This window comes from Brassica rapa, chromosome A10, assembly GCF_000309985.2.
Source record: "Brassica rapa cultivar Chiifu-401-42 chromosome A10, CAAS_Brap_v3.01, whole genome shotgun sequence".
NCBI classification, from domain to species: domain Eukaryota; kingdom Viridiplantae; phylum Streptophyta; class Magnoliopsida; order Brassicales; family Brassicaceae; genus Brassica; species Brassica rapa.
In genome coordinates, this window is record NC_024804.2 from 10,562,948 (window position 1) to 10,590,886 (window position 27,939).

The 27,939-nt window shown below is 28.3% G+C and overlaps 2 protein-coding genes across 3 annotated transcripts; one reads left to right on the top strand and one right to left on the bottom strand.

The window, feature by feature from the left end:
- The first annotated feature begins 16,626 nt into the window (after positions 1–16,626).
- Positions 16,627–17,439, top strand: LOC117129316 (uncharacterized protein At2g29880-like). Its single transcript, XM_033282896.1, has 2 exons — positions 16,627–16,752; positions 16,825–17,439. The coding sequence occupies exons 1-2, from the start codon at positions 16,627–16,629 to the stop codon at positions 17,437–17,439; spliced, it is 741 nt and encodes a 246-aa protein (XP_033138787.1).
- Positions 17,440–20,354: 2,915 nt separating this feature from the next.
- Positions 20,355–27,778, bottom strand: LOC103844931 (vascular-related unknown protein 4). Of its 2 annotated transcripts, none has more exons than XM_009121759.3 (3): positions 25,702–27,775; positions 25,007–25,081; positions 20,355–24,916 (listed from the first exon to the last, which is right to left on the bottom strand). In XM_009121759.3, the coding sequence occupies exons 1-3, from the start codon at positions 26,101–26,103 to the stop codon at positions 24,806–24,808; spliced, it is 588 nt and encodes a 195-aa protein (XP_009120007.1). In that variant the 5' UTR covers positions 26,104–27,775; the 3' UTR covers positions 20,355–24,805. The 2 variants fall into 2 exon arrangements, with proteins under 2 accessions (XP_009120007.1, XP_018510984.1); XM_018655468.2 differs by having other exon boundaries at positions 24,831–24,912; positions 25,702–27,778.
- Between the last annotated feature and the right edge of the window lie 161 nt (positions 27,779–27,939).

Genomic DNA, 27,939 nt, shown 5'->3' on the forward strand with positions numbered 1-27,939 from the left:
CCGTACTCCTCTGTCTCTGTCTCTGTCTCGCAGTAACGTTCTTGTCATTATGCTGTTGTGGGCTTGGACTTGTGTTGTCGTGAGAGTCACGACTCACTACGTTTTGTGTCTCCTTACTTATACACTCTCTACACCGAACCAACAAGGAAACAAGATTGAAGAATAAAGAAAACTGGGACCCTCCCCCCTCTCAAAAGATTGATTCTTCTTAAGAGGAGGTCCAGCTTTGCAGGATTAAAGAAAAGATCAAAGACGAGAGACCTTTTCTTTTACATTTTTCTTTTGGTTGGATGGTTTTTGGAGAAGCAGTGATTTGTTTTGACGGTGGATATGAGCTGGGATCGTTTGGTCAAGCTCGTCAAACGAGTTCCACAGAGACTACTACTACTGTACTACACAAAAGAGTTGCGTTTGTTATTAGACATACCCCGTTGAATGCTTTTTCTGTTTGAATCGGTTTGGTTTGTAAAATTGATTTTAGATTTTTTTTTTTTTACTTTTGTATCTGAGTCGGTTTGGTTTGCTTTACCCAAAATTAATTTTGATTTTCTTTCGGTTTTCAGCAGATGTAATGAAGTCACACACAATATCTTTGATAGTTTTTTTTTTTTTTTTGGGACTAATTTCATAGATAGGTTTAGTTCTCCTTTTTGAAGATTCATATTACGAGTTAAGCGGTTCTCTTTTGCGTATTCAAAAGATGATGACGACTTTAAAACCAAGATCACTCGCCGTTTAAGAAAAAAAACTAAGTGCAACACTTTAATGGTTTTCTATTGTTCTTCCCAATAGATAACTATTGACGAGAAAAATTGATATAAACTACCATACATATAAGCCAACAACACTAAACTGCTTAAGAGAAATATTATTATATTAAACAACTTTGAATAACTTACAATCACGATTATGAATTATCCGCAATATCCTTATAGTTTATGTAACATACATAACTTGCGAAACAAATCGTGAATAGTAACAAGGCGAAGGCGCCTATAACCGCTACTAACCCCAAGCTCAGCATCCTTCCTTTTGAAGTCTATGAACTAGTCTTCTTGTATCTAATGAAAATCTGTATTATGAAAAGTAGATTAAACCGAGAGACGAAGATGTTTTTATATTACAAATTAACTTCGAATTATGGAAAGCTTAGATATATACTAATAGAATATGGGAAAATCTTCTTTTTTTTTTTTAACAAAATATATGGAAAATCTCCTTCCTATTTTTTCTTGCCAAAGAATGGTAATTTATAGATAAACTAATTAAGGAGATTTTCCCTTTCACAGATATAAAAACTATTTAATAATTCTTTTTTTTGACGTCAACTATTTAATAATTCTTTAACATGTATGTTCAATGGATCGTGATAAATCACACTAATAAAAGTAATGTTTTTGTCTCTGCTGCGGAGAGAGCTTCTCTATTAAAAATGCACATGCGTAAATGTCCGTCAATCCAAATATTTTGGAAAGAATTTCATCGTTAAATCATTATTCGTGAAGTTGTTCATCAATATCATATATAGTAGAACCTCTATAAATTAATACTCGATAAATTAATAATCTCTATAAATTAATAAATTTCGTCGGTCCCAAATTGGGTCGGTTCAATATTTGACACAAATCGATAAAATAATAAGATAATATTTTTTTTAGAAAATTATATGTAAATATATGGTCCCATTAAAATTATAAATTAATAATTTATATATATACATATTTTATATAAGTAAGAACCTAATGTTATATTGTTTGATTTATATTCACAATGGAATTATCTTTATATTTTATTAACACTTAATATATTTTTGATGAGATTTAGTAAAACTATATCTAAAACCACATTTATGTTCTATGCAATATATATTACATACACCAAATAATATAATAAAATTAATATAAATGTCTAGTTTCAAAAAAATAACAATTAATGTCTATATAATAAAATCAAATATTTTTCTTATCTTAAAATAAATATATCCAAAAATAAAAAAATCTACATAAGGAAATTTTTCTAAATTAATATCTCTATAAATTAATAAAATTTCAAAATCCCGACATTATTAATTTATAGAGGTTCTACTGTATGTTACAAGTAGTTGATAATTATATGTAATAGAGTTAGAAATTATACGATGATGTAATGTGTGCTACACAATTAAAAAAAAAAACAATTTCCCTAGAGTTCTAAACATAGTTTTAAATTACTATAGTCGATAAAAAAACTAATCACAACCACTCCTTATTTGTATTTTTTTGTTAATTTTAATTACTAATATTATTTGTTAAAACAAAACAAAGAGTAGATGAAATCTATATATTTTTATAATATTATTTGAAAAATCAATTTTTATGTGTGGTGTTCACGTTAATTCTTACAATGGTCAATTACATTTATATCATTGATGAATTAACATTATTATGTAATAACTACCATTATGGATATTTATATTTAAGTTTTTATTAATAGCTTATTTTATTTTTTTTAAATAAAAAAAATAATATATATATATATATATATGAATCTTTCTGAAGCTATTTAGGATTCTTCTTTTGAACCATTCTTACATTGATTTTTCAAAAGTCAGTAATACATATATATTTGATAAGTAAAAAATTAGTTAAACATATAATCACTTTTTAAGCTATTGTAGTTTTCTATAAATTAATACATGTAATCAATTATAGATAAGCGAATATATAATTTATTTTATTTTAATAGTTATGGGATTTTTATTTACAAAATATATACATGTTTAAATTTTTTTTACTGTTTCTTTTCGAAATAAAAATTAATAATTACTTAATTTTCAAGTGAGAGAGTAAATAGTTTTAATTTTTTCATATCTTTTTATAATGTTAGTCTATATAAAATTACATAGAATTTTATAAATATATTTAAAATATAAGTAAACAAATTAAATGAAAGTATTAAAACAATTCAAATTTTAGCCTAACTAGAACTAAGAAAAACTAGGGCTGGGCAAAAAACGCATCCAAAAATCCAAAATTAACCCGACCGATAAAAATGTATCTAAACCAATCTGAACCTGGATACTGAATAGATCTTGTTTTGCGATATTTTGGGTTATGGATTTTACTGAACCGAGCCCAAACTTAAATGAATATACGGAAAAAACCTGAAAATTCAAAATCCCAAATAAAAACTTGCACCAAACGTGATCTCAATCTCTAATATTTATCCAAGTTACACTAATATATTATTGAATACCGAAAATAATTATCTAGTACATAAATAACTAACTCAAAAACTTAGTTTAATATATATTTTTGGTATTTGGTCAATATTAATATTTATGTTTTGAAAATTGCATTGGAGATTCCATTGTAAATAATTTTTGTTTATAAAGTTTAAACAATGTTGTTGATTTTAAAAGTTTAAATAAAGGTTTTTACATTTATTGAGTTGATAGTTTTTAATTTTAATTTGTGTATATTTCATTTTGTATATTTCTCGTTCATACAAGGCTTTGGTTTGTCATGATATGTCTGATGTTTTCACGTATAATTCAAGTGTAAGTCTCATATGGTTGATAGACGAGTCTCCTAAAGTTATTATGAGAGAGTCCTAAAGTTATTTTGAGAGACAATAATATGGTTTGAGGATGCCACATACAAAAATGTTTTGAAAATTTTGGAAATATATTGAGTTTAATCAAACAAAAATTAATATCTTTAAAACCGATAACCTGATTAATATCCAAAATCGAATTTATTTTGGGTTCAACCGGATCTTGGACATGTAAATAAACCCGACTAAACAAACCCGAACTGAAATCGACCTAGAATATTATAATATCCGAATGGGGAAGATATTCATGAATTTGTAATTTTGTATACACGAAATCCAAATAAACCCGAACCAAAACTCGAATCGGCCCCCGATTGCCCAGCCCTAAGAAAAAAAGTTAATCACTTTACATGAATAGTTAAAATTCAAGATGTTAAAATAAACAGTCAAATTGGTATAAATTTTTGTACCTAAAATTATATGTCAAACTAAGATAATAAGTTGATTTAAAATATAATAATTTCTATTTAATTTTCATACATTTTAAATAAACCATCTTAATTTTTTTAACAAAATTGATTAATTTATTTTATGAATACTTAAACATGTGTATTGATTATTAGAATATCATTTATTATATTGGAAAATGCAACTTTAATTACATTAATACTTCATTTTCATTTTTTAATTATAAATTAATATATATTAAATTATACAAATAGTTATAGAATATATTTAAAAATAATTGGATGAATCAAACTAAAAATAGTTAAAATATTTGACTTCAATATGTTGAAAAACTAAAATAAATTGTGTTTCAATTAGAATAGATTCATCTCAATATACCAAAAAATAAAAATAGTATCGATCTGAACTATTATACATGAAATTACATATTTAATTGAGATAACAACATAATCTAATTGAAACTTTTTATTATTTTCAGACATATGATTAAGAAAATTCTTAACCAAATCAACAAGTAAAAACAACACATTAACTAACTAGAATTTATTTATTTTAAAAATATTTATATCCATTTGTATGCACAAAAAGTCAATATATGATTTTGGATATATAAGATCTCATTTGTTTGGTTATTTATTTGGATATATAAGGTGAAATCTACTTTTCTGTCCTTACATTTTTGATTAATTTTTAATTTTCATTTAATTGTCTTAGATTTGTAAATATATTCTAGTCAGATTACGTATAAGTTAACATGTCCTTATTTAAGAATAAAATAATAAAAATAAACTAAAACGTGTTGATGATTTCAGAGCTATATAATAGCAATGATAGTCTATTGAACCTCATGCATATATAAAAATTATACATAAGAACTTAATTATAATAGTTGGATGATATTTCTATTATATATATTCTTATTATAGATAAATTTTGATTTCAGATATAAAATTTTAGATTTTTCCAGTTACTAATTGTGAATATATTGTTATATATATATATAAAATGTTTTATAATAACATGTCAAATACAATACAAATATTACATTAAACATCTATCATAATTCGAATTTGATAAAAGTGAGGGAGTTTGATTGATAAGGAGACAGAGGCTTAAAATCCGAGAAAAGAAGTAGAAATAACAAATTCAAAAGCCGTGGAAGCTAAGCTAACAAGATTGAAGAATGGATGTTTCATTCGTTATCTTTAATCAGATCAAAGAGGCGTGGAACATCATAGGATGCCTTCACTTTCTCCTGCACACAAAATAATCACTTTCTCCTACAAAGAATTGTAGAAAGAATATACATTTTTAAGTTGCAGTATGAGTAATTAGGCGAAACAATATGAGGCTTTAGTAAAAAAATAAAACAAATATCTTATAAAAATCAGTTTGAAAGTTTAATAAGATATAATAAATTAAACAGTACATTTATTTGTAAATAATGCATTGAATAACTTGAATTTGGTGAAAAATAATTTACAAATAATAGTTTATTTTAAAATTAACATGATCTAATCAAAAATATAAAACTAGAGAAAAACTACAAAATATTTATAAGAACAAAAATAGAAAATTCATCTACGATATTATTTTTGACATTTCATCAAAACCCAACAATGGAAATAAAAACGAAAGAAATATCATGGATATTTTTTTTTGTTGTTACCATGCTCAATTTTAAAAAATATTCACATGAAAATTGAAAGATAAACACAATAGTGATTATTACATAATCAAAACATATTTAAAAAAACTACTAATAAAGTAAAATTTTATTTTTTTTCTCATGAAAATACATAGTCTAGTGAAGAACTTTATCACATTTGTAAACTTATTCAGTAAAATTTATTTGTAAAACATGAGTATAATGTTATTTTCCATTAAGCTCAATGAACTGCTCAGTTTAACTTTTCATTCTTAGACTATGGTAATTATGATAGTTATAGTAACACTTTTCAAATATCTTATTTAAATATAAACAAAGTAGGTTAAAATTGTATTTTCACAAACACAAAAATTCAATTCTGTAAATTCATTAAAGATTGATAATTTAGAAATTAAATTTAATTATTAATAACAATTAGAGTTATAACCCCCCCCCACTTATTTTAATTATATTTTTTAATAATCATTTGGTTTATTATTCATTTAGAGATTAAAAGTAACAAAACAAAATCACTTTTTAGTTTTGAAAGGTGAATAATGAGTATATGATATATCACAATCAAATATTCATTAATATCTATTTTCACAATGTAAAACATAATATCTAATTATTATAATCTTTTGCAGCATTAATACAAAAATTATAAAACAGTTATATATAAAAAGCTATATTCAAATATATACTAAAATTTGAAATATTTTTAGCTGTTTTTGAAATTTATTTAACCCTAGTCACACTAATAAAAGTGTCGTCTGCTGCGGAGAGAGCTTCTCTATGAAAAATGTACATGCATAAATGTCCGCCAGTCCAAATGTTTTGCCGAGAGTTTCATCATTAAATAATTATTCGTGAAATTGTTCATCAATATCATATATGTTGCAAGTATTTGATAATTATATGTAATATAGTTATAAATTATACGATGATGTAATATGTGCTACACTGTAAAAAAAATAACCAATTTCCCACGAGTCTTAATCACAACCCATCCGATCCTTATTTGTATTTCTTTTTAATTTTAATTATTAATATTATTTGTTAAAACAAAACAAAGAGTAGATGACATCTATATATTTTTTATAATATTATTTGAAAAATTAATTTTTATGTAGTGTTCACGTTAATTTTTACGAAGGTCAATTACGTTTATATCGTTAATGAATTAAAATTATTATGTAATAACTACCATTATCAATATTCATATTTTAGTTTTTATTAATAGCTTATTTATTTTTTTAAATAATAAAAATTAAAATATATACGAATCTTTCTGAAGCTACTTAGGATTCTTCTTATGAACCATTTTTGCACTGATTTTTCAAAAGACAGTAATACATATATATTTGATACGTAAAAATTTAGTTAAACATATAATAATTTTATAAGCTATTGTAGTTTTTTTTATAAATTAATACATGTAATCAATTATATATAAACGAATATATAATTTATTTTAATTTGATAATTATGGGATTTTTATTTACAAAATATATACAGGTTTTAATTTTTTTACTGTTTCTTTTTTAAATAAAAATTAATAATTACTCAATTTTAAAGTGAGAGAGTAAATAGTTTTAATCTTTCTTATATTTTTATAATGTTAGTCTATATCAAATTTCATAGAATTTTATAAATATATTTTAAAATATAAGAAAACAAATTAAATGAAACTACTAAAAGAATTCAAATTTTATCCTAACTAGAACTAAGAACAAAAATCCAAAACTAACCCGACCAATAAAAATGTATCTAAACCAATATGAACCTGAATACTGTATGGATCTTGTTTTGCGGTATTCTAGGTTATGAATTTTACTGAACCAAATCCAAACTTAAATGGATATCCGAAAAAACCTGAAAATTAAAAAATCCTAATAAAAAACTTGCACCAAACCTGATCTCAGTCCCTAATATTTATCCAAGTTACACTAAGAATTTATTGAATACCAAAAATAATTATCTATTACATAAATAATTAACTCAAAAACTTAGTTTAATATATATTTTTGGTATTTGGTCAATATTAATGTTTATGTTTTGGAAATAGCATTGGAGATTCCATTGTAAATAAGTATTGTTTCTAAAGTTTAAACAATGTTGTTGATTTTGAAAGTTTAAATAGTGTTTTTTACGTTTATTGAGTTGATAGTTTTTAATTTTAATTTGTGTATATTTCATTTTGTATATTTCTCGTTCATACAAGGCTTTGGTTTGTCATGAATCATTTGTATGATGTTTTCACGTATAGTTCAAGTGTAATTATCATATGGATGATAAACGAGCCTCCTAAAGTTATTTTGAGAGAATTCCAAAGTTATTTTGAGAGGCAATAATATGGTTTGAGGATGCCACTTACACAAATGTTTTGAAAATTTTGGAAATATATTGAGTTTAATCAAAAAAAAATTAATATCTTTAGAACTGATAACCTGATTAATATCCAAAACCGAATTTATTTTGGGTTCAACCGGATCACGGACATGTAAATAAAATTAAACCCGACTAAACAAACCCGAACTGAACTCGACCTAGAATTTTATGATATCCGAATGGGCTGAAATTGATGAATTCGTATATACGAAATCTGAATGAACCCAAACCAAAACTCGAATTGGACTCGATTTCCCAGCCTAAGATAAAAAGTTAATCAGTTTACATGAATAGTTGCAATTCAAGATGTTAATATAAACAGTCAAATTGGTATAAATTTTTGTACCTAAAATTATATGTCAAACTAAGATAATAAGTTAATTTAAAATATAATAATTTCTATTTAATTTTGATTTAAATAAACCATCTAAATTTTTTTAAAACAAATGAAATTGAATTGATAATTTATTTTATGAATATTTAAACATGTGTATTGATTTTTAGAATATCATTGATTATCTTGGCAAATGGAACTTTTATTACATTAATACTTCATTTTCATTTTTCTTTTCTTTATAAATTAATATATACTAAAATATACAAATAGTTATAGAATATATTTAAAAATAATCGCATGAATCAAACTAAAAATAATTAAAAATATTTGGCTTCAATATGTAGAAAAACTAAAATAAATTGTGATTCAATTAAAATAGATTCATCTCAATATACAAAAAAATAAAAATAGAATCGATCTTAACTATTATACAAGAAATTACATATTTAATTGAGATAACAACATAATCTGATTGAACACAACTTTTTATTATTTTCATACATATGATTAAGAAAATTCTTAACCAAATGAACAAGTAAAAACAACACATTAACTAATTAGAATTTATTTATTTTATAATATTTATATCCATTTATAAGGACGAAAAAGTCAACATATGATTTTGGATATAATATCTCATATATTTGGTTATTTATTTGGATGCAACTATGTTCGTTTGCTTTATATTTTTTTAACTTGCATCTGCATCCAGGTGGATATGTTAATGAAATGATAAAAATATATTTTTAAAATTTTTGGCGGGAAAATAACATTTTAAGGTTTTGGCGGAAAATATTTTTTGCGGTTTTTGCTGAAAAATGTTTTGACGGAAAAGTATTTTTTTTTTTGTTTTGGCCGGAAAATACGTTTTTGCGGTTTTTGTGGTAACATTGACTTTTCATGGTTTGGTGGGAAACACTTTTTAGCGGTTTTGGCGAAAAATGTAGTTTTGACGAAAAAGTGTATTTTTGCGGGTTTGACGGGAAAATATTTTTTCGCGATATTCTCGGGAAAATGCATTTTTGTAGTTTTGGCGGTAAAAGTGCATTTTTGCGTTTTTGACTAAGAAAATGTATTTCGCGTTTTTGGCGGAAAATATTTTTGCGAAAAAATGTGAATTGGCGAAAAAGTGAGTTTTGTGGTTTTGGAACATGTGTTTTGCGGTTTTGGCAGGAACATGCGTTTTTGCGTTTTTTGCGGGAAAATGCATTTTTTCAGTTTTGGCGAGAACATGCGTTTTTGGTGGGAAAATGAGTTGTTTTTCTGGTTTTGGCGGGAAAATGCATTTTCCGGTTTCGGCTGGAAAATGCGTTTTTGCGGTTTTTGCGGGGAAATGTTTTTTTTCCGGTTTTGGCGAGAAAATACGTTTTTGCGATTTTGGTGAAAAAGTGTGTGTTTTATGGTTTTGGCGGGAATGTGTGTGTTTACGGATTTGGCGGGAAAGAGTGTTTTTTGGTTTTTGTGTGGTTTTACGGTTTTGACGGGAAAGTGTGTTTTACTGTTTTGGCCGAAAAGTGCGGTTTTACTGGTTTGGCCGAAAAGTGCGTTTTTATAGAAATGTGTGTTTTTATGGAAATGTGCGATTTTACGCCTTTTGCGGAAAAGTCTATTTTTGCGGTTTTGGCAAAATACATTTTTCTGTTATGGCGGAGATATATATAGAATAATATATATTTTTTGTTTGAAAATAATATTTTGATTTTAAAAAGTTATTTTGTCATGATTTTGGACTGAACTACATGTATGTGCATCCCGATGCACCATCAAAACTTACCCTCATTTAGGTTGGGTTGGGTGAGAATTTGAGATGATTTTTTAAAAAATTTAGTTGGATGATCCATCTGGACGTAGCATTATAATGTTGTATCTTCGCCCAGATGAATCACCTTAGCAAACAAACAGCATCGTTCTCTTCAATCTGATCTTGAAACTGCAATGGTCAATCTCATTGAGAACAGAGAAACGGTTCCAAGTAGTAAGGGAAAGGAGCATACTTTGTTCTTCAATCTGATATTGGGGACATGGGTGCACTCCAAATAAAAATAAAAATGAAAACTTTTTATAAAGTTTTTACACAGCTCCCCACATTTATAAAGTTTTTCAATCCAAATAAAAATGAAAACTTTACCCGGGAACAACAGAGAAACAAACGATTACAAAACTTCTCTACACCGAACCAGGAAGGAAACAAGATCGGAGTAGAAAGGAAACTAAAGATAGTTCTCTCTATCTTAAGATGGGTCCAGCTTTGGAGGATTGAAAAGAAAAGAAAAGATCAAAGACATGACCTTTTCTTTTTGGGGTACTACCTAATCATTTGTTTCCTCCTTTTCATTGGTTGGTGTTTGGAGAAGCAATGATTTTTTGACGGTGAATATCAGCTGATATCCTTTGGCCAAGCTCGTTGAACCATCCCTTCTCTTTACGAGTTCCACAGAGACGATTCATAGATCTGCGTTTGTTGACGGCGTACACGTTGGTAGGTGTTTAGGCCAAAGATTTTTCTTTTTAAGTCGGTTTGGCTTGGAAAATTGATTTTCTTTTTCTGTCGTATTTGAGTCGGTTTGGTTTGCACCAAAATTAATTTTGATTTTCTTTAGTTTTTTCGGCAGATCTTATAAAGGAATTAGGTCAAAAACAATACGCTAGACAGGTTTACTTGTTTTTGAAGATTATATTACGGGTGTAGAGGTACGTCGTCTTCGTTTGACGTATTCAAAAGATGATGATTTTGACACATGATCATGACTCTCGGTTAAGAAAAAGGGCAAGACTTTTTAAGGTTTTCTACTGTTCTTCCCAGTAGATATTTATGTTCTTTTCGTTATAAACAAACCAATTATATAGTAATGTACACTATTGACGAGAAAAAATTGAGATACACTACCAAACATATAAATAAAAAAACACTAAACTGCCTAAGATTCAAAAGAGATATTAAACATCGTTAAATAACTTACAATCACGATTGTGAATCATCGACATTTTTCCAAAAGTATACGTAACTTACATAAACTGCGAAACAAATCATGATTATTAAACAGACAGAGACGCCTATAACCGCCACGAGTCCCAAGCTCTGCATCCTGCCTTTTGAAGTTTATGAACTACTCTTCTTGTATATATATACTGAAAGTCTGTATTATGAGAAGTAGATTCAACCGAAACGATGATGTTTTCTATTACTATTTAACTTCGAATTATGGAAAGCTTAGATACTATGGAAAATCTCCTTACTATTTTGTTTATTTTTCTCGGCAAAAATGGTAATATATACTTTTATAGATCATATCTAAGGAGATTTTCCCTTTCACAGATATATAAAATATTTAATAGTTCTTAAACATGCAGTGTTAAAATTAAATGCTTTTCTTGGAGAATCGTATAAATCATATCAATAAAAGCTATGTTTTCCTTTTTTTTACAACAAGCAATTATCTACTCTATTAAAATAGAGTCCTATTTTTTATCTACCATACACAAGTCTATGTTAGACCATTCATTAGAAATTTAACTAAACATTCTAAAATTACTCATATATGATATTCTCCTAACAAAAACAATATACATCTAAATAATAACATTTCTAAGAAAACATAAATATATTGTCATTACTAATTATCATTTGACTGTTTATAATATTTAATATAGACCATATTTTATATATTCCAATAACTAATTTTGAAATTAAATAGTATAGCCCAATTATTTTTAAATTATCAAATTAAATTTTTATATAAAACAAAATAAATAATATTTTATTGGTTGTAACATTTTATGTTGATATTTTTAGTAAAAATAAAAACAATAAACTGAAATATAATATATTAAATAAAATAATATTTTAAAATATAAGAAAAATAATTTAACATATTCACATAAAAACATTTCGAGAATAAAAATTTCTAAACAAAGAAGCTAATTTTTTTTATTAATTCATATAAAACTAATGTTTAAAATTAAACTATTAATATTGATGTTGCATTTTAAATAAATAAACAAAAATACTTCATTAATCTTTGATTTGTACAATATCATCAAACAAATTTCAACAAATATAAATTTTCAAAATAAAAAATATATACATGAAATTAATATTAGATATATATCTTTATAACATATTTTATATTTTAAATATTAATTTAAAAATATAAATATATCCGCACGGATGTGCGGGTTAATATCTAGTTTTATTATTTAAATTTAAGGCGGTTTGGTAACCGGAATAGAACAACCAATGAAACAAAATTCGCTATGAAAAGACCTAGCAGTCCTATAAAGAATCGTGAAATTCTATTTTGTGCTCTTGGGATTTAAGTAATCTTGAGTCCGAAAACATATCTGCAGAGTCTTTATCGTCTCCAATTATGTTGTAAAACTTGGCTAAGCATGCGGTTCCTTTATCATCGCGATCAGATCCTTGTGATCCGTCCCAAAAATCTGGCATGTCGAATGTTGTAAGATACTCTTCATTGTATATCATAATGCTTCAACTTTTGTATGCAAAGCAGACTCTCGCCGTCTAAATGTTCGCGTCCACATAAGTTGAATCTTCTCTAAGTTGAACTGGTTATGTTTTCCTTTATAATGTCCCTAGACATAAACATGATAGTTGATAATAAAAAAACTCATCACAATCGAAATGGAACCGGAGGACATGAACCTTATTTAATTGTTAGTGATAACATATTTGTTTACATGTTTCCCACATCTCCATTTTTTAGATAATATTAATTATATTAATCAACACGAAACCAGAAATTAGGATTCAATTACAAACCGACTTGAACAAAATAACTCAAATCAAACGGTTTTTAACTAGCTTCGCTCGACCCATGTTCCCGGCGAGTTCTGCTAGCCGTCTCCAAAATCCTCGAGAAGAAATGACCGTTCTCAATCGTTAATGTTGACCACGAGAATTAGATATTCATCTTGTGGCCTCGGATGTCGGGATCTTCCTGTGACGTTTCTGGAGTAGCTGGCGACCGATGATCTTATCGTCTTGCAATCTTCACCATAATTGAATTACTCGACAACTGAAAGAGTAACAGTACCGAAACACATCACCTGAGCAAACCGTCACGAACTCTAGCTGTTCCGTCCCCGCCAATGACGACCATAGAACCAAATGCAGGCTTGAAAACTATACCAATTTCTGAGTAGAAGAGTCTTTAAACCTGCACATGATTGTCATCACACTACCAATGATAACCAAGCTGGACCCATCAGAACTGGGACGTGTGAGAGGACCAAATGGGAACACCAAGCAATGCTCCCAACAGCCATCACTTGAAGCAAGTTGAGAACCGAGAAGCGGTTTCTGTGACTACTTAAACCTCTCTGACGTAGGAGAATAAGGTAGAAGCTGAAGAGCCAGACCACCACAGGAAAGATGACTGTCGTCAAATACCAGTGGACTAGAGAGAGACGAAATAGAAGAGATCTGCAGCGATGAATGTCCACAGAACAACAATTGGAAGGCCATACACGACCACCACCAAGCTGCTCATTTTTTCCCACACGGAACAGAGCTGAGTTACCATCACCGCCTCCATAACCAGGCTCACGAGGCACCTTCGAGTCAGAGTAAACCTCCGGAGCTTGCTTGACCTCGAAGACTAGACACCAGAACCTCCAAGACACCGAGGAGAGTCACGATTTCCACCTCCAAAGCTGGACAACTCCACCACCAGAGAATGAGAAGAGGAGTGAACCATCCCTCCACCGCATCGGGATTGAAACCAAAAGCAGATCTGAATTGGTAAAACGCGATCTACTTCAAAACCCTAAACGCCGACCACCTACTCCAGGAACCTCAGCAACAAACTTGCCGTGAGACCAGAAAAAGAAGCAGAGTCTCCGGCTGAACTCCTTTTGAGCTGAGCTTTGCCAGAAATCCAAACCATTACCCAGTGCCAGAAGCATATCGAAAAGAAAAGTGAAAATGGAGGAGGAGCAAAAGGAAAAGGAGAGAGGGTGAGGAGGAAGCCTCCGGCAGTGGCGGTGTTGTTAACACGTTGGCCAACTGCCGGAGCAAATCGAGACCACACGCTGGTTAAGAGAAAGAGAGTAAGGAGAAAGAAGGGGTTAGAGAGAAATTCGATTTTAAAAATTTGGACTATTTTTTCGATTTGTGTGTGTCATCCTTCTTCTATGTATTTTTCCAGTTTTATCGGATGTCTCCGAAGGACAATCACAACCCATCCTTATTTATGTTTATCGTTTATTATAATTATTAATATCAATTTTTAAAACAAACAGTAGATGATTTCAGAATAGTATTAACTTAAAGTTATATTTATATATGACCTAAAACATATGTATAGGAATTACTAATCCTTTATAAAAAAGTAGGAACTAACTTGTTGAGAATAAGTAACTAAATACCAATATTTAAATAAACCATTTTCTTTAAATTTATAATATTTACTTGATTATGTTAAGTTAATGACAAAAAAATATTAACCTGATAGAAAATTAATATCTAAATAATTGTATACTAGATTTTGACCCGCGCTTTCAAAGCGCGAGATTGTTTTCTTTTCAAGATTTTATTAGAAAGACAAATATTTGTAAACTGTATTTTTCTTATAGATTTTATGTTTGTGTATAAGACATTTAGAATTGTGCTGATATATTCGAGCTGATTTTTTGTGTTTTTTTATTATTTTTTATGTTTACAAAATAGTAGAACATCTATAAATTAATAATGTTAGGACTTTAAAATTTTATTAATTTATAGAGATATTAATTTACAAAATTTTCTGTTTTTAGATTTTTTTCTATTTTTGAATATTTTTATTAATAAAATAATAAAATATTTGATTTTACTGTTTATAAATTATTTAAATTTTAAAAATTTGACTTTCATATTATTTTATTATCTTATGTAGTGTATATTTTTATGTTTCATAGAATTGTTATGTGATTTTCGATATAATTTTACTAAATATTATCAAAATATATTAAAATATTAAGAAAAATAGAAGTATTTTGATTGTGAATATAAAACTAACAATATAATGTTTAGTTTGTGCTTATATAAAAAATATATAGATAGATTATTAATTTATAATTTTAATGGGGTTATATATTTACATGAGAGTTTTAAAAATATTATTATCTTATTATTTTATCGATTTGTGTCATTTTACACCGGTCCAAGCTGGGACGGACGAAATTTACTAATTTATAGAGATTATTAATTTATCGAGTATTAATTTATAGATGTTTTATTGTAATAGGTTTCTAATATACATGGAGTTGTAATGCTTCCACATATGTAAGATTAACATTACAACCTATTTCGAAAGGTTTCACATTTTTCAAAAAGCCTGAAAAAGGTGATTTGTATAATAGAATTCATTTTCGGTTTTTGTTTGGAATGAAGATGAGAAAACTTAGGGGGTGTTATTGGTTCTATGATTTTAATGGATTTGAAAATCCAAGCAAAATCTAGTGTTATTGGTTCTATGATTTTAAAATCTGTATTCAAATTCATTGTTATTGGTTCTATGATTTTAAAATAGATTTCAAAATTAGGTGTTATTCAATAGTAAGGATTTGATTAAGCATTTGATTTGAATTTGGATTTGAATAGATTTATAAGTGTTTTAGAGAGTAAAATACAAAGAAACAAATATTGAGTTATAGCTTGTTATTTTGAATGGATTTGTCTTATAAATTTTTTTCTAACATTTAAATTCCAATATCCCACGTTTCATCATGCAACAAAAATTCCTAAAAGCCATGGCACTTTCATCATGCAATATTCTATTATTAACACCAACTTTTATTTTTCAGTAGAATATGTCATCGTTTTTTTTTTGGTAGGAGTATGTCGTTTCTTTTGAACAAAAAGTTATATTTCCTGATTTTTTTTATTTTCTATTATTTCTATATTGATTTCCGTTTTCCATAATACATGTGTCATGATTTCTATATAATCTTCATTATACACACAGAATTTTATAAACACACAAACACATAAAACCTAAAACCAGAAGCATCAATGGGAGAATCACATCAAGAAACACAAGACCCATCGCAAGAACGAGAAAAAGGTTCATATATTCAATGGAGTCCTGAAGAAAATAAAACTTTGATCAATTTACTTTTAGATGCTGTTGCTTCGGGTTTGCGTGACAGTAATGGCACATTCAGCAAATTTACGGTGGAGAGACGAATTCTATCTACTCTCAATCGAATGCATGGATGCAATAAAACCTATCAACACTACTCAAACAGAATGAAGATCTTGAAAACAAAATATCTAAACGCGGCTGAACTTCTTCGTTTTAGTTCTGGATTTGGATGGGATTCAACCACAAAAAGGTTTACAGCTTCAAAAGAAGTATGGGCTGAATATCTAAAGGTAAATAAACATAAGGCTGTATTATTATTATTATTTTTTTCATTATGTTAACTTTTTTTTAATTTTTTTTAGGCACATCCTAAGTTCAAAAAGTTTCGTGATGAAATATTTGAAGAATTTGATGATCTCAAACTTATATTTGACAAGAATATAGCGACGGGTACGAATGCTATTGGTTTAGGTGAAACTACTGATGCACAAACAGTTAGAGTTGCAGAAACAGAAAAGGAGCAAGCAAATTGTGGTGAAGAGTTTTCTTTTGATGTCCAACAAAACTATGAATCACAATCATCTTTTTTTTGCAGTCCTTCAGACGATACTTTGGAAAAGCTTCCTTTAAGAAAGAGACAAAAAACTAGTCCTCTTAACAAAGGTGATGATCTGTTCACTCAAAAAGAAAGTGTAGAAGAAGCTGACGAGCTGAATACTTTGACAACCATCACTCAGAAACTCTACAATTTGATAGAAGAAAGAGAGACAAGACAAAAACAAGAAGCTGAGCAAAGAGAAGCAGAGAAAAAGAAAAATAATCTATGGGAAGCAGTCAAAGAAGTTTCTGATTTGGAAGAACATGTACGTTTTGATGCCGTTAAGCTGATCAATCAATTAGGAATGAAAGACGTATTCATTAGCATGTCTGTTGATGAACGTTACGGATGGATTAAGCATAACGTGATAGGATTTTGATTTGAGCCATTATTATGTGTGGTTTTTATTTATTTTATTATTTACTGATATTGGATTTTATATACTGGTTTTTGCATTTGATTACATGGTTTTTTATAATAAAATTAGTGTTGCTATCCTTTGTTTTAGTTTGAAACATGACTAAGCACATGTGTCTTTCATACAAACATATTAGATGCACTAAGCACATGTAACTAATATTACGATGCACTAAGCACGATGCACTAAGCACAAACATATTTTTTTTTACTTTTTAATTGAATGTAAAGTATATGTAAATATGTAAAAATTTTAGTTTCTTCGATTGCACAATTGTCATTTTATATTTATGTAAAATTTACATACAATTAAAAAGTAAAGTTTTTTATATTTAACACATCAATATTTACATTTTTTTTACTTTTTATTGAATGTAAAGTTTACATAAATTTATAAATGAGAATTATGTAACTGAAAAAAACTTTACTAACTGAAAATGTAAAATTTATATAAATAATGATCTAGGTTGCTTATTGAGAAAACCATCAAATAATTACTAAAAGTCTCGTGCTTGTTTGATAGGTTCTAAGCTCTTTTGTCAATTTATTATCAAACATGGATTCAGAATTTCTTGGCCAACAAGAATCAGAAGAAAAAGAATCATATTTGTCTCATGAAGATGATGAGTTAGATGCCCATATTATTTTATTGGTGCTCCTAGTTCTTTGCCAGATGATGTGTTTGAAGAAGCGACAACGGGAACTTCAGTTGCAAATTGAACGTCCCACATGACGCCCAATCACAAGAGCTGGTCAAGATTATATAGATCATGTCTTAAAAGAAAATCCTCTTCATTTCAGAGAGTTATATCGGATGTATCCAAATATTTTTTTGAAGTTATGCAATCTTCTCAGAGAGAAGACAAGTTTAACTGATACAAGATATATCAGCCTTGAAGAAATGGTTGCATCTTTTCTCCTTGTAGTTGGTCAAAATTCGAGGTATTGCTATACAAGAGATACTTTTAAGAGATCCAAGTTTGCTATAAGTGAGAATTTTCTCCTTGTAGTTGGTCAAAATTCGAGGTATCGACTACCAGTTCCAGAAGGTACACATATATATATATATATATATATATAAATATATTGTAAATCATACATATTTTTTCCAGATAATTAACTACTTTATCGTTTAATATCAGGAAAATTTTATCTAGTTGACCGGTTTTGCAAATCGTCGGAACTTCTTAGCTCCATATCGAGGTGTTCGATACCATCTACAAGAGTTTTCTGGTCAGGATTCTACTCCTCAGAATGATAAAGAGTTGTTTAATCATCGTCATGCTTCCTTGAGGAATGTTATCGAGAAAATTTTTGGTATATTCAAATCTCGGTTTCTAATTTTTAAATCTGCACCCCCTTTTCCTTACAAGACACAAACAGAGATCGTACTTGCGTGTGTTGGGTTACATAATTTTCTTCGGAAATTTTGTAGAACAGATAATTTTCCTGCAGAAAAAGACTCTGAGGATGTAGAACATGTTCAAGAAGTTAATAACAATGACGAAGAAATTTTTGTAACTCAGGATCAGCAAAGAGAACATGCCAATCAAGTGAGAGCCACAATAGCAACAGATATGTGGAGAGATTTTATAAACGTATGATATATGAATGTGTTTTACATTTTATATACTTTGTTTTATTATAAAGCTGAATTTATTGCAAATCCATTTGATTGATTTTAAAAATCTATTTATTTTGATTCTGAATTCTGTATGTTTGATTTCAAAATCTATATGTTTGATTTAAGAATCAACGGATTTCTTAATTAATCCTAGAAGAATTCTCAAATCCATTAAAATAGTAGAACCAATAACTCCTACTTACAGTAGCTATAATTGTATTTATAGGATTAGGTTGGTCGATCTTAAAGTTTTTTTTTTTGGCTATAGTTTGGTAGTAGATATTAAAGTTAGTTAATGAAAAATATATTCTTTGGAATATACACAATTAGTTTTGGAAATTCCTAAACTATTGGTGTTATTAAATCTTTTTAAACCTAACTATCTATTGGAAATTTCTACCTATGATGGTTTCTGCCATCTCAGTTAATTCTGTCAAAACAAAACTGTCTAAGAACAAAATTAATCTCACTCCTTACGTTTATAACAGTAGTGTGGAATTGAGATAATAATCTACTCATCATAGAGAATGATATGCACTAAATATTTTAACAAAAGCAAGAGAGATTATCTCTCTGATCAATATACTCAACAACCACATGTTATTTTTATCCTAATATCATTTCTATGTTTCATCAAACTTCAACCCTAATTCCCCCCAAGATGGGCTTTTAATGACCTAGAAAACACCAAGTACCTTGATACTCAAGCAACCAGAGTTTCTCTTTTTTTTCTTCAGACAAAAAAAAAGAAACTGTCTGCATTTCCCATCTCTGACGCATCCGCCACTCAGAGCTACCTCCTCCCTATAGCTAAGAAAGAAACCAATGTTATAATATTTTTATTTAGAAAAGAATCGTAGAATTTTTTTTTCCCAAACTTAATAAATTTAATAGAAAGAGTATATATTTTTATTGCTTCTAGTTTCTAGTCACATAGGTTGTTGATATAGGAAAACGCTTTTACATATGTCGATTGAAATAGTTGGTGTTAATTATGTATTGTTTTAGTTTACCTTTTTTGAATTTCAGAAAAATCTATAATGGCATTCCATTGTAATTATCTCCAAAAGTTAAGGGCAGAATCCTATGAGGGATTTTGCTTTAATAGTATAGATATAAGACTACGAAAAAATTGAACAATAATTAAGAACAAAATAACTTGTATCAACGAGAATAATTGTATTTAAAACATACCATACTAATTACCTTGACATGCTTATAAGACTTGAGTGTGAAATATTTTTAATTATTGTAGTAAATATCATTTAATTTAACATGAAAATATCATTAAAGTTATACAAAATCTCTTTATTTTTGTTATACTTCTAGACTGTATAGTAACACTTATAACTACGAGAAAACAGCACTGCCGATGTAGCAAAGGCAACATCAGCATTGTGATATGTTGAAGTCAACAAGCAGAGCCATTGAGGAAGGAACGTGAAGTCGGAGACCACCCAAGCTAAACATCCGCCTCACTATTTGCACTTTCTGAGAACCGGAACATTGCTAGCTTCACACCGTCAAACTGTCACATCAATGAAATAGATACAACCACCACATGGAAACACATGAGTAAACGCCAAAGAAACTTTCTGGCAGCTTCAGAGGCGGACTAAAAAAATGCCGGATAAAGACACTGCAGATGAGAGAGAGAGATCTGGAACCACAACGACGTGGCCATAGACTACCAAATCGGGATGTAGACCATTGAACCTGCACAAGCCGACACTAGAAGCTCTAGCACGCACCAGAAAAGCCGCTAGGAGAGACACGTCTCCGAGAATAGGGTAATCCAGAGCTCACATGATGCCGAGACGAAGGATATGGCCAACCAAGATGTCGAGGAAAGCCACCAAATTGAAACCTTGACACCGCACCTTCAAAGCAGACCACGACATGAAGATTTAGAAGATTGAAGCCTGGATCTGAAGGAGGAGCTGCCTCAACCCCCACACGCGCCACTGTCTCGTGAAAGTGAGTCTGAAAAGAGAAAAAATTGAACCCACTCAAAACCCAGAAAAGCCGCCTCTGATCCGCGCCACTTTCCAACCTCGTAGTCACACCAGAGAGTCAAACAACCATCAAGTCCGGCTGTGAATCTGTCATCAAGGGAGCTCTTTCTCGAGAGTAACCCACATATCATCGGGAGAGGAGAGAGTAGACAAAGGAGCAAAGGGGAGGAGAAAGCCATCCGGCGGCGGCAAAACAGCCATGCAGCGGAGGCAAGCTCGGGTTCAACGAGAGGAAAATAGTGAGAGAAACGAGTAGAGAGAGAAAGCCTCATAAGTTATCTATTTCAAGCTTTTACTCCAATTCTAATATATTATTAAGTAAAAAATAAAATAACAAATAAAAGTAATTCATTATTATTTTAGAATAAATTTATTTTTATTTCATTATAAAGTGGAAAATGAGTGGAGTTGGTAGTACTCTTATGTTTTGAATGGCGAGCATATATAAAGTGGTCCATTAGTGTGAAACGGGCAAAATCATTTTTTTCCTCCATTCAACAATTAAATTTATTGTAGAAACAGTAAAATATTACAGAACCACTTGTGATTCAATCACATGAACAAAAGTACGAGACCTACCATGCACAATAATATACATCAAAGTTCGAGTGTATCTTATGATTTTTATTGTTTTGTTTTTAATTGGATTTTCTTAGAAAAAAATATAGACTTTTATAATTTTAAATGGTTTTGCTATTATGATTGACTAAATTTGTTTTTTGTGTATCTACTATTTTCATATATATATATATATTATTGTATATATTTTAGTTATTTTTTATTTTGTTATATAATATTCTAAATATAAGAATAATAATATTTAATTCATTGTAAGATGAAAAAAAATATTTTGTGTATAATGTTTTACAATATTTTACTATTTGCATTAAAATAAGTGTATGGTATTGGAGTATTGGATCTGAGGCGGCACAGTCATCTATCATAGCTTTATCATTTCTATGTTTAGTCACCAATCACATCCTTACATGCAAAGTACATAATTTGTTGCACGGTTATATTATTATGATTTACGTACAATTATGGTTTACGTATAATGGTTTTTAACATTAGTTTACATGCAAAATATGCAATTTGTTGCACGGTTATATATTCTAAAAAAACACTAGTTTGAACATATTATTATGGTTTACATATAATGGTTTTTAACATTCAACACCCTAATTTATACTTCAAATATAACGCATCCTCTTATCTTTCTTCCACCTATTAATTTAACATTTTTCCGATTTTTATATTTACAATAATTTATTTAATAAAACTCAACATCATAAATCCTTATCCACAATTTTATCTCATATTTTCCTTTTTATTATTTTGTAAACAATAAAATTAAAAATAATTGATCTCAAGTTATTAGGATGTAAAGAATTCAAACAACCAATAACATAGTTACATGTGTACCAATATATAATGTTTTATTTTTTTAAAGAAAATTGCTCATATTCGATCATGCTTTTTCCTATATGTGGTTTAAAGTGAAGCAAAATCAATATAGTGGGTTCACATAAAACACTTTCAATATGTTGAAAACAACCAACACGAAATAATCCATCTCAGTTTTTTTAGGTTTTCAACAGGTCTATTGCAAATATTCAATAGTTCAAAGTAAAATTTAACACCCATTGTATATACTCAAAATGACAAGCATACATGGCCCCAGCTCCCTTGATAATAGGGGTTGGGTTGCCATATTGGATGTGTGGTTTCTGTAAAAATCATGCAACAATGCAACCATTATTACCACCATTGTGTATGCAAGTGGTTAAACATAGTGATTGAGACTATTGTGCTCTTAGTTTGAGCATTTGTAAAACAAAATCTCTACGCTGTGTTTATAGTATTAGTAAGGATTGATTCCGAGTCTAGAAGCGGTTAAAGTTTAAGGTATAACTCCTCATGATCGATCAAGAAAAACAATGCAACCAATATTTTTTATTAAAATCATTACTCACCACTATATTCAGAAAACATATCTACAGTATTAGAATACATATTTAACAATTTATAAGATGATATTTTGTTCGTTGGAAAAAACCTTGTGTGGTTCTACTCCTTTTAGTTTTTTTTTTAATTGTTTTTCATCAAATTTTACAAGAGTTTTTTAACAAACTAAAAAACGTTTAGCAAAGCGATAGTTACATTGAGTGATATCAATGTAAAAATAAAAACTTAAAAGATGCATATGAACACAATAACTTACTTATTATTATTATTTTGAATGAATGTTAAATTTATTCAGATCAAAAGACCTTTTAACATGTCTGTATTTTGAAAGTCTAAAAAAGAAAAAAAAAATAGTACTGAAAAAAACTTAAAAAGCAGACTTAATAGTTCCTTGTTCAGTTCCTTGTTCCAAACCAGACTGTCATCGCAATAACCCTACAAAGCTGAGCCGCAGCTTGGGGATGCTCTCCGTCGTGTCTCCCATTTCTTTCACGCCAAACAGAATGTACTGTGGCTTAGATGACATATCTGAGCAAAAACATTCTCACTTTCTCTCGCTTTGTTGACTTCAAAACTCCAATTATTTGCTTTCAGTGGTTCGTATAACTTACTTATTATTTCTATATATAGGAAAGATTCTAACACCGTAAAACAATTTGGTTACAAAGATAATTACAATTCTCACTTTTATTCTTTCTATGAAATATATACTAGGAGTTTCATGTGCCATACGCAGGATAATAAATTTAATATATTATTTTAAAAGTAAAAATTCAAATTTTAATATTTAAAAAAAACTTCTTACCATTTTAGTATAAATATAAATAATTTTCATAAATTATACTTCTTTGTCTTATCAATTTTATTTTTTATTTATAAATTTTGTTAAATTTATACTATAAAATATGTTATGTTTATTTATGTATACATATATTTAAATGTATACATTTCAGTTTTTAATCTTTTTAAATTAGATTAAAATAATAAATTAGTTTATTAAATAATTTATAAACTGACTCAATAAAATATGAATTATATTTAAATATAAGTGATATAAATTAATTTATTAATTAACTCAATAAGTCGACTAAAACTTGTTCAACAAACATATTTTATGGTGATCATATACAAATAAATTTACTAAATTGATTATTTTTTATACCATTTATTGAATTAAATCATAATTCAAACATTTAATTAAAATTTATTCACATCTAATTTAAAAAAAAAAATCTAAGTTAATGCAAAACATTTTTTTAGAATTATGTTACTAGTTTAAATTTTATATTAATGGTGATACATCTATAAGTTATTGTTATATTTAAAGCATCTTACCAAAAATTCAAAACTACATAAAAAAATTGACATTTACTATAAGAATTTAAACATGTCATCATTTTTACTAAGATACATGTAATCTTTTTCTAATGAAGATGAATATGGTGATGACATATAAGCAAAATTAAAAACAAAAATTTCAAATAATGTGTAGCGGATTATTTTGGTGGAGATATATAAAATTTGCATCTTTGTTTCTGTTTATCCAAAAGATAAATTATATCTATTATTATAAAAAAATATGTATTCAGATAATAATAGGAATGCCCATAAAACTCACGTGCAAAACGTAATTTGTTACACACGCACGTATTACTAATAAAATAATAGTATTGTAAGAGAAAGAAAAGTTCATTTTGAAAATGAATAAGGAATTATGTATATAATTAACCAAGAAATTTGGTGACCATAGACATGGGAACCAAACAAAGCCCTTTTTGCTTCAAATCTACCGATAATCCAACTTGGTTGTGCACTGCATTCTCTCCTTTCACTACCTATGTAAAATTACCGCATGGTAAGATTGTGAGATATACAAAATAATTTGTATAACAAAGCTAGACAACTATAGTTGACGTGTTTCTTACATTATTTGTGTTTTCACCAACTACGCCACCCCCGTGTCTCGTGTTGTCGTCCAATGAGGTCATCATGCTATAGACCTATAAAACGAAAACAATTCACAATCTGTTAGTAGTTGATACATTTTAATTATTTCTGGACTAAATTAATCAAGGTACATTTGACTTGTTAAAGCTGATTATTATGTTCATCTATGTCAAATAGGAACATGGCACAGATTGTTTGATCAAATTGTAGATTGTTTCAATTATGAGTCAAAACCAAAAGATTCTAATTAATTTCTTGCCTCTCTTGGCGGTATGAAAAGTGTAATGCTTGCCTAACCTTATCGTGTCTTATAAAATATATGATCAGCATATGACTAATATGTTATAAATAGTATAAGAAGCATGAATAATTACTTCAATATTACCAAACGAGACTGTTTTTTTTTTTGAAGAAATCAAACGAGACTGTTTTGTACAAATTTGTATAACAACGTTCTTAATTAGACAAATAGTGTAACCAAAAAGACCAAAACAAAGAAGAAAAATATATTCAATGTTAAGTTAAAATACTTTACAAAAACAAAGAGATATATATATATATATATATATATATAGAGAGAGAGAGAGAGAGAGAGAGAGAGAGAGAGAGAGAGAGAGAGAGAGAGAGAGAGAGAGAGAGAGAGAGAGAGAGAGAGAGAGAGAGAGAGTCTTACGTTAGGGCTGCGTGAGGGAGAAGAGGCAGTGTCTTCAAGATCATGATGACGACCAAAAGGAATCTCTCTATTTCCTGTCCTCTTAGTTTTGAATTTGTTTGAAGAATTAGATGCTTCTTGTTTAGAAACGTGGAGGGTCTTCTTAGTCGCTACGAAAGACATTGCGTCGGAGACGGAGGAAGAGCTGAACTCCCCGACATCGACAATACTTGAAGAAGACTCAAAGATATCTTCGAAATACATTGTCCAGCTACTTTCTTCTGGAGTTTGGTCGCTTGAAAACGTTGCCGTTTCATGCTTGCTCGTCATGAACGCTTTGTTCATTGAACTCTCCATGAAAAATTTGGATGAGAAAAAATAAGATCTTTTTAGTTTGTTATTTGGTAGCGACAGATGAAACATGCGTTAGGGTTAATTATATACACAGCAGAAGTTTTGATAAATGTATTTTCTTAAGCATAAAGCAGTTTATAATGATTAAATCAAATATATAAATATAGTCTATTTTTTAACCAAGTGGTCTTGGCCTAATGGTAAATAGCTCACAGGTGTGAGTACCGCCCTGGGTTCAATTCCTCTTGGCCATCCGGTGCGTGGTAAGAAAACGCGGATGCTACAGACCTCGTAGTGATTAGTTTTTGGGTATAGAAAGCTTTTGGTATGATAAAAAAAGTTGGTTTGAAATGTTCAAAGTTCAAACCAATTAAATATTGTTACCTCTTATTGTTTAAACAAGAATCTATTCTGTTAAAATAGCAATATGATCTATTGATATAAGTGTGGCCCAATTATTTTAATACAATTATTAAAACTTTTTATTAATCATTTAAAAAAATATATTATACAAAAAAACATAAATATGACTAAAAATCTTAAATATAAAAATTAAATTTCTAAAATAATGTAAAGCAAAAAACATACATATCTTTTTTAAGGTGGATCAGAATCACTAAATATTATATCCAAGGTTGAGGTATGAAATTGTATTGAATTAAACAAATTGCTAATATTTGAACTATCCAAAATGTTACATGAACATACTAAAATATGGTGTTTAGTAAATTTTTTGAAGTTTATAATGAGCATATGATATAAAAATGTGATGATGTATACATAATTTCAGAAGCTATGGTGTATTGTAGAATGTTAGATTGAATCGTCTGACAGTAATTTTTTTCATATATATATGTAAAGACGCTCAGCTTTAGGTTCTAAGTTTTTGGACTTGTATTCATCATCTTCATCGAATATTCATCATATCTCTCGAACTACTCTATGATTACTTTATCATCTTCATCGAATAATTGTTTGGTGCGTTATCTCTAGCTATATTATATATATATATATATATTACGGAGGTATTTACATAGCGAAGTTGGCATTTGTATGTGACGGCTGAAGAAAGATGTGTCACATTTTCCTCCATATAAATATTAAAAAAGGTGGAAATGATGTAGTTTAAAACGACATGTAAACTACTTATAAGGGTCTCATGTCTTGATCAAAAAAAATAAGGGTCACATGTCAATTTCTTTAAACTAACCATATTTGACAAAACAAATTCTAGCTATGAAATTATGTATTGAACTCTTAACTCTTACAAGATCATATTTAAATTTTAGAGAAATTCAGCAGTAGCACAAGCAAATCATACTCCCGCTTTTTCTAAAATGAGGATTTTTAGTTTTTCTTTCTTTCTGATTAACCAAGATAGATTTTGAAGCTTTATAATGCCTTTATACTAGTTATATAAATAAAATTTAAACGTCAAAAAGTAATAATTAAATATTATTGAATTTATTACATTACTATTGGTTTAGAGTTATTGAATATTACACAATACTATAAAAGATGAATGAATTTATAATTAGATGTGTTAATTTATAATATAAGTTATTTAACATAAAACTAGATTTTAACCTGCACGACCGTGTGAATATTTTTTCATTTTATAAATGTATCTGATATTATTACAATTTTTTTAAATATATAATTTCTATTTAGTATTATATATTGTGTAATTCTATAATATTATTGTTTATATTTTTTATTCGGTATTATTAATATATAGTGATTTATTTAATACATTTTATTTTGTTAATAATTTTTATTACTTACTAATATATTTTCGAGTTAGGTATAATAAAATAACAATATGAAATAATCAAATAGATAACCTTCTTGAAAATATGTTTTCTCTTTAATATATACATTTTGGTATAATACATTTTTAAAATT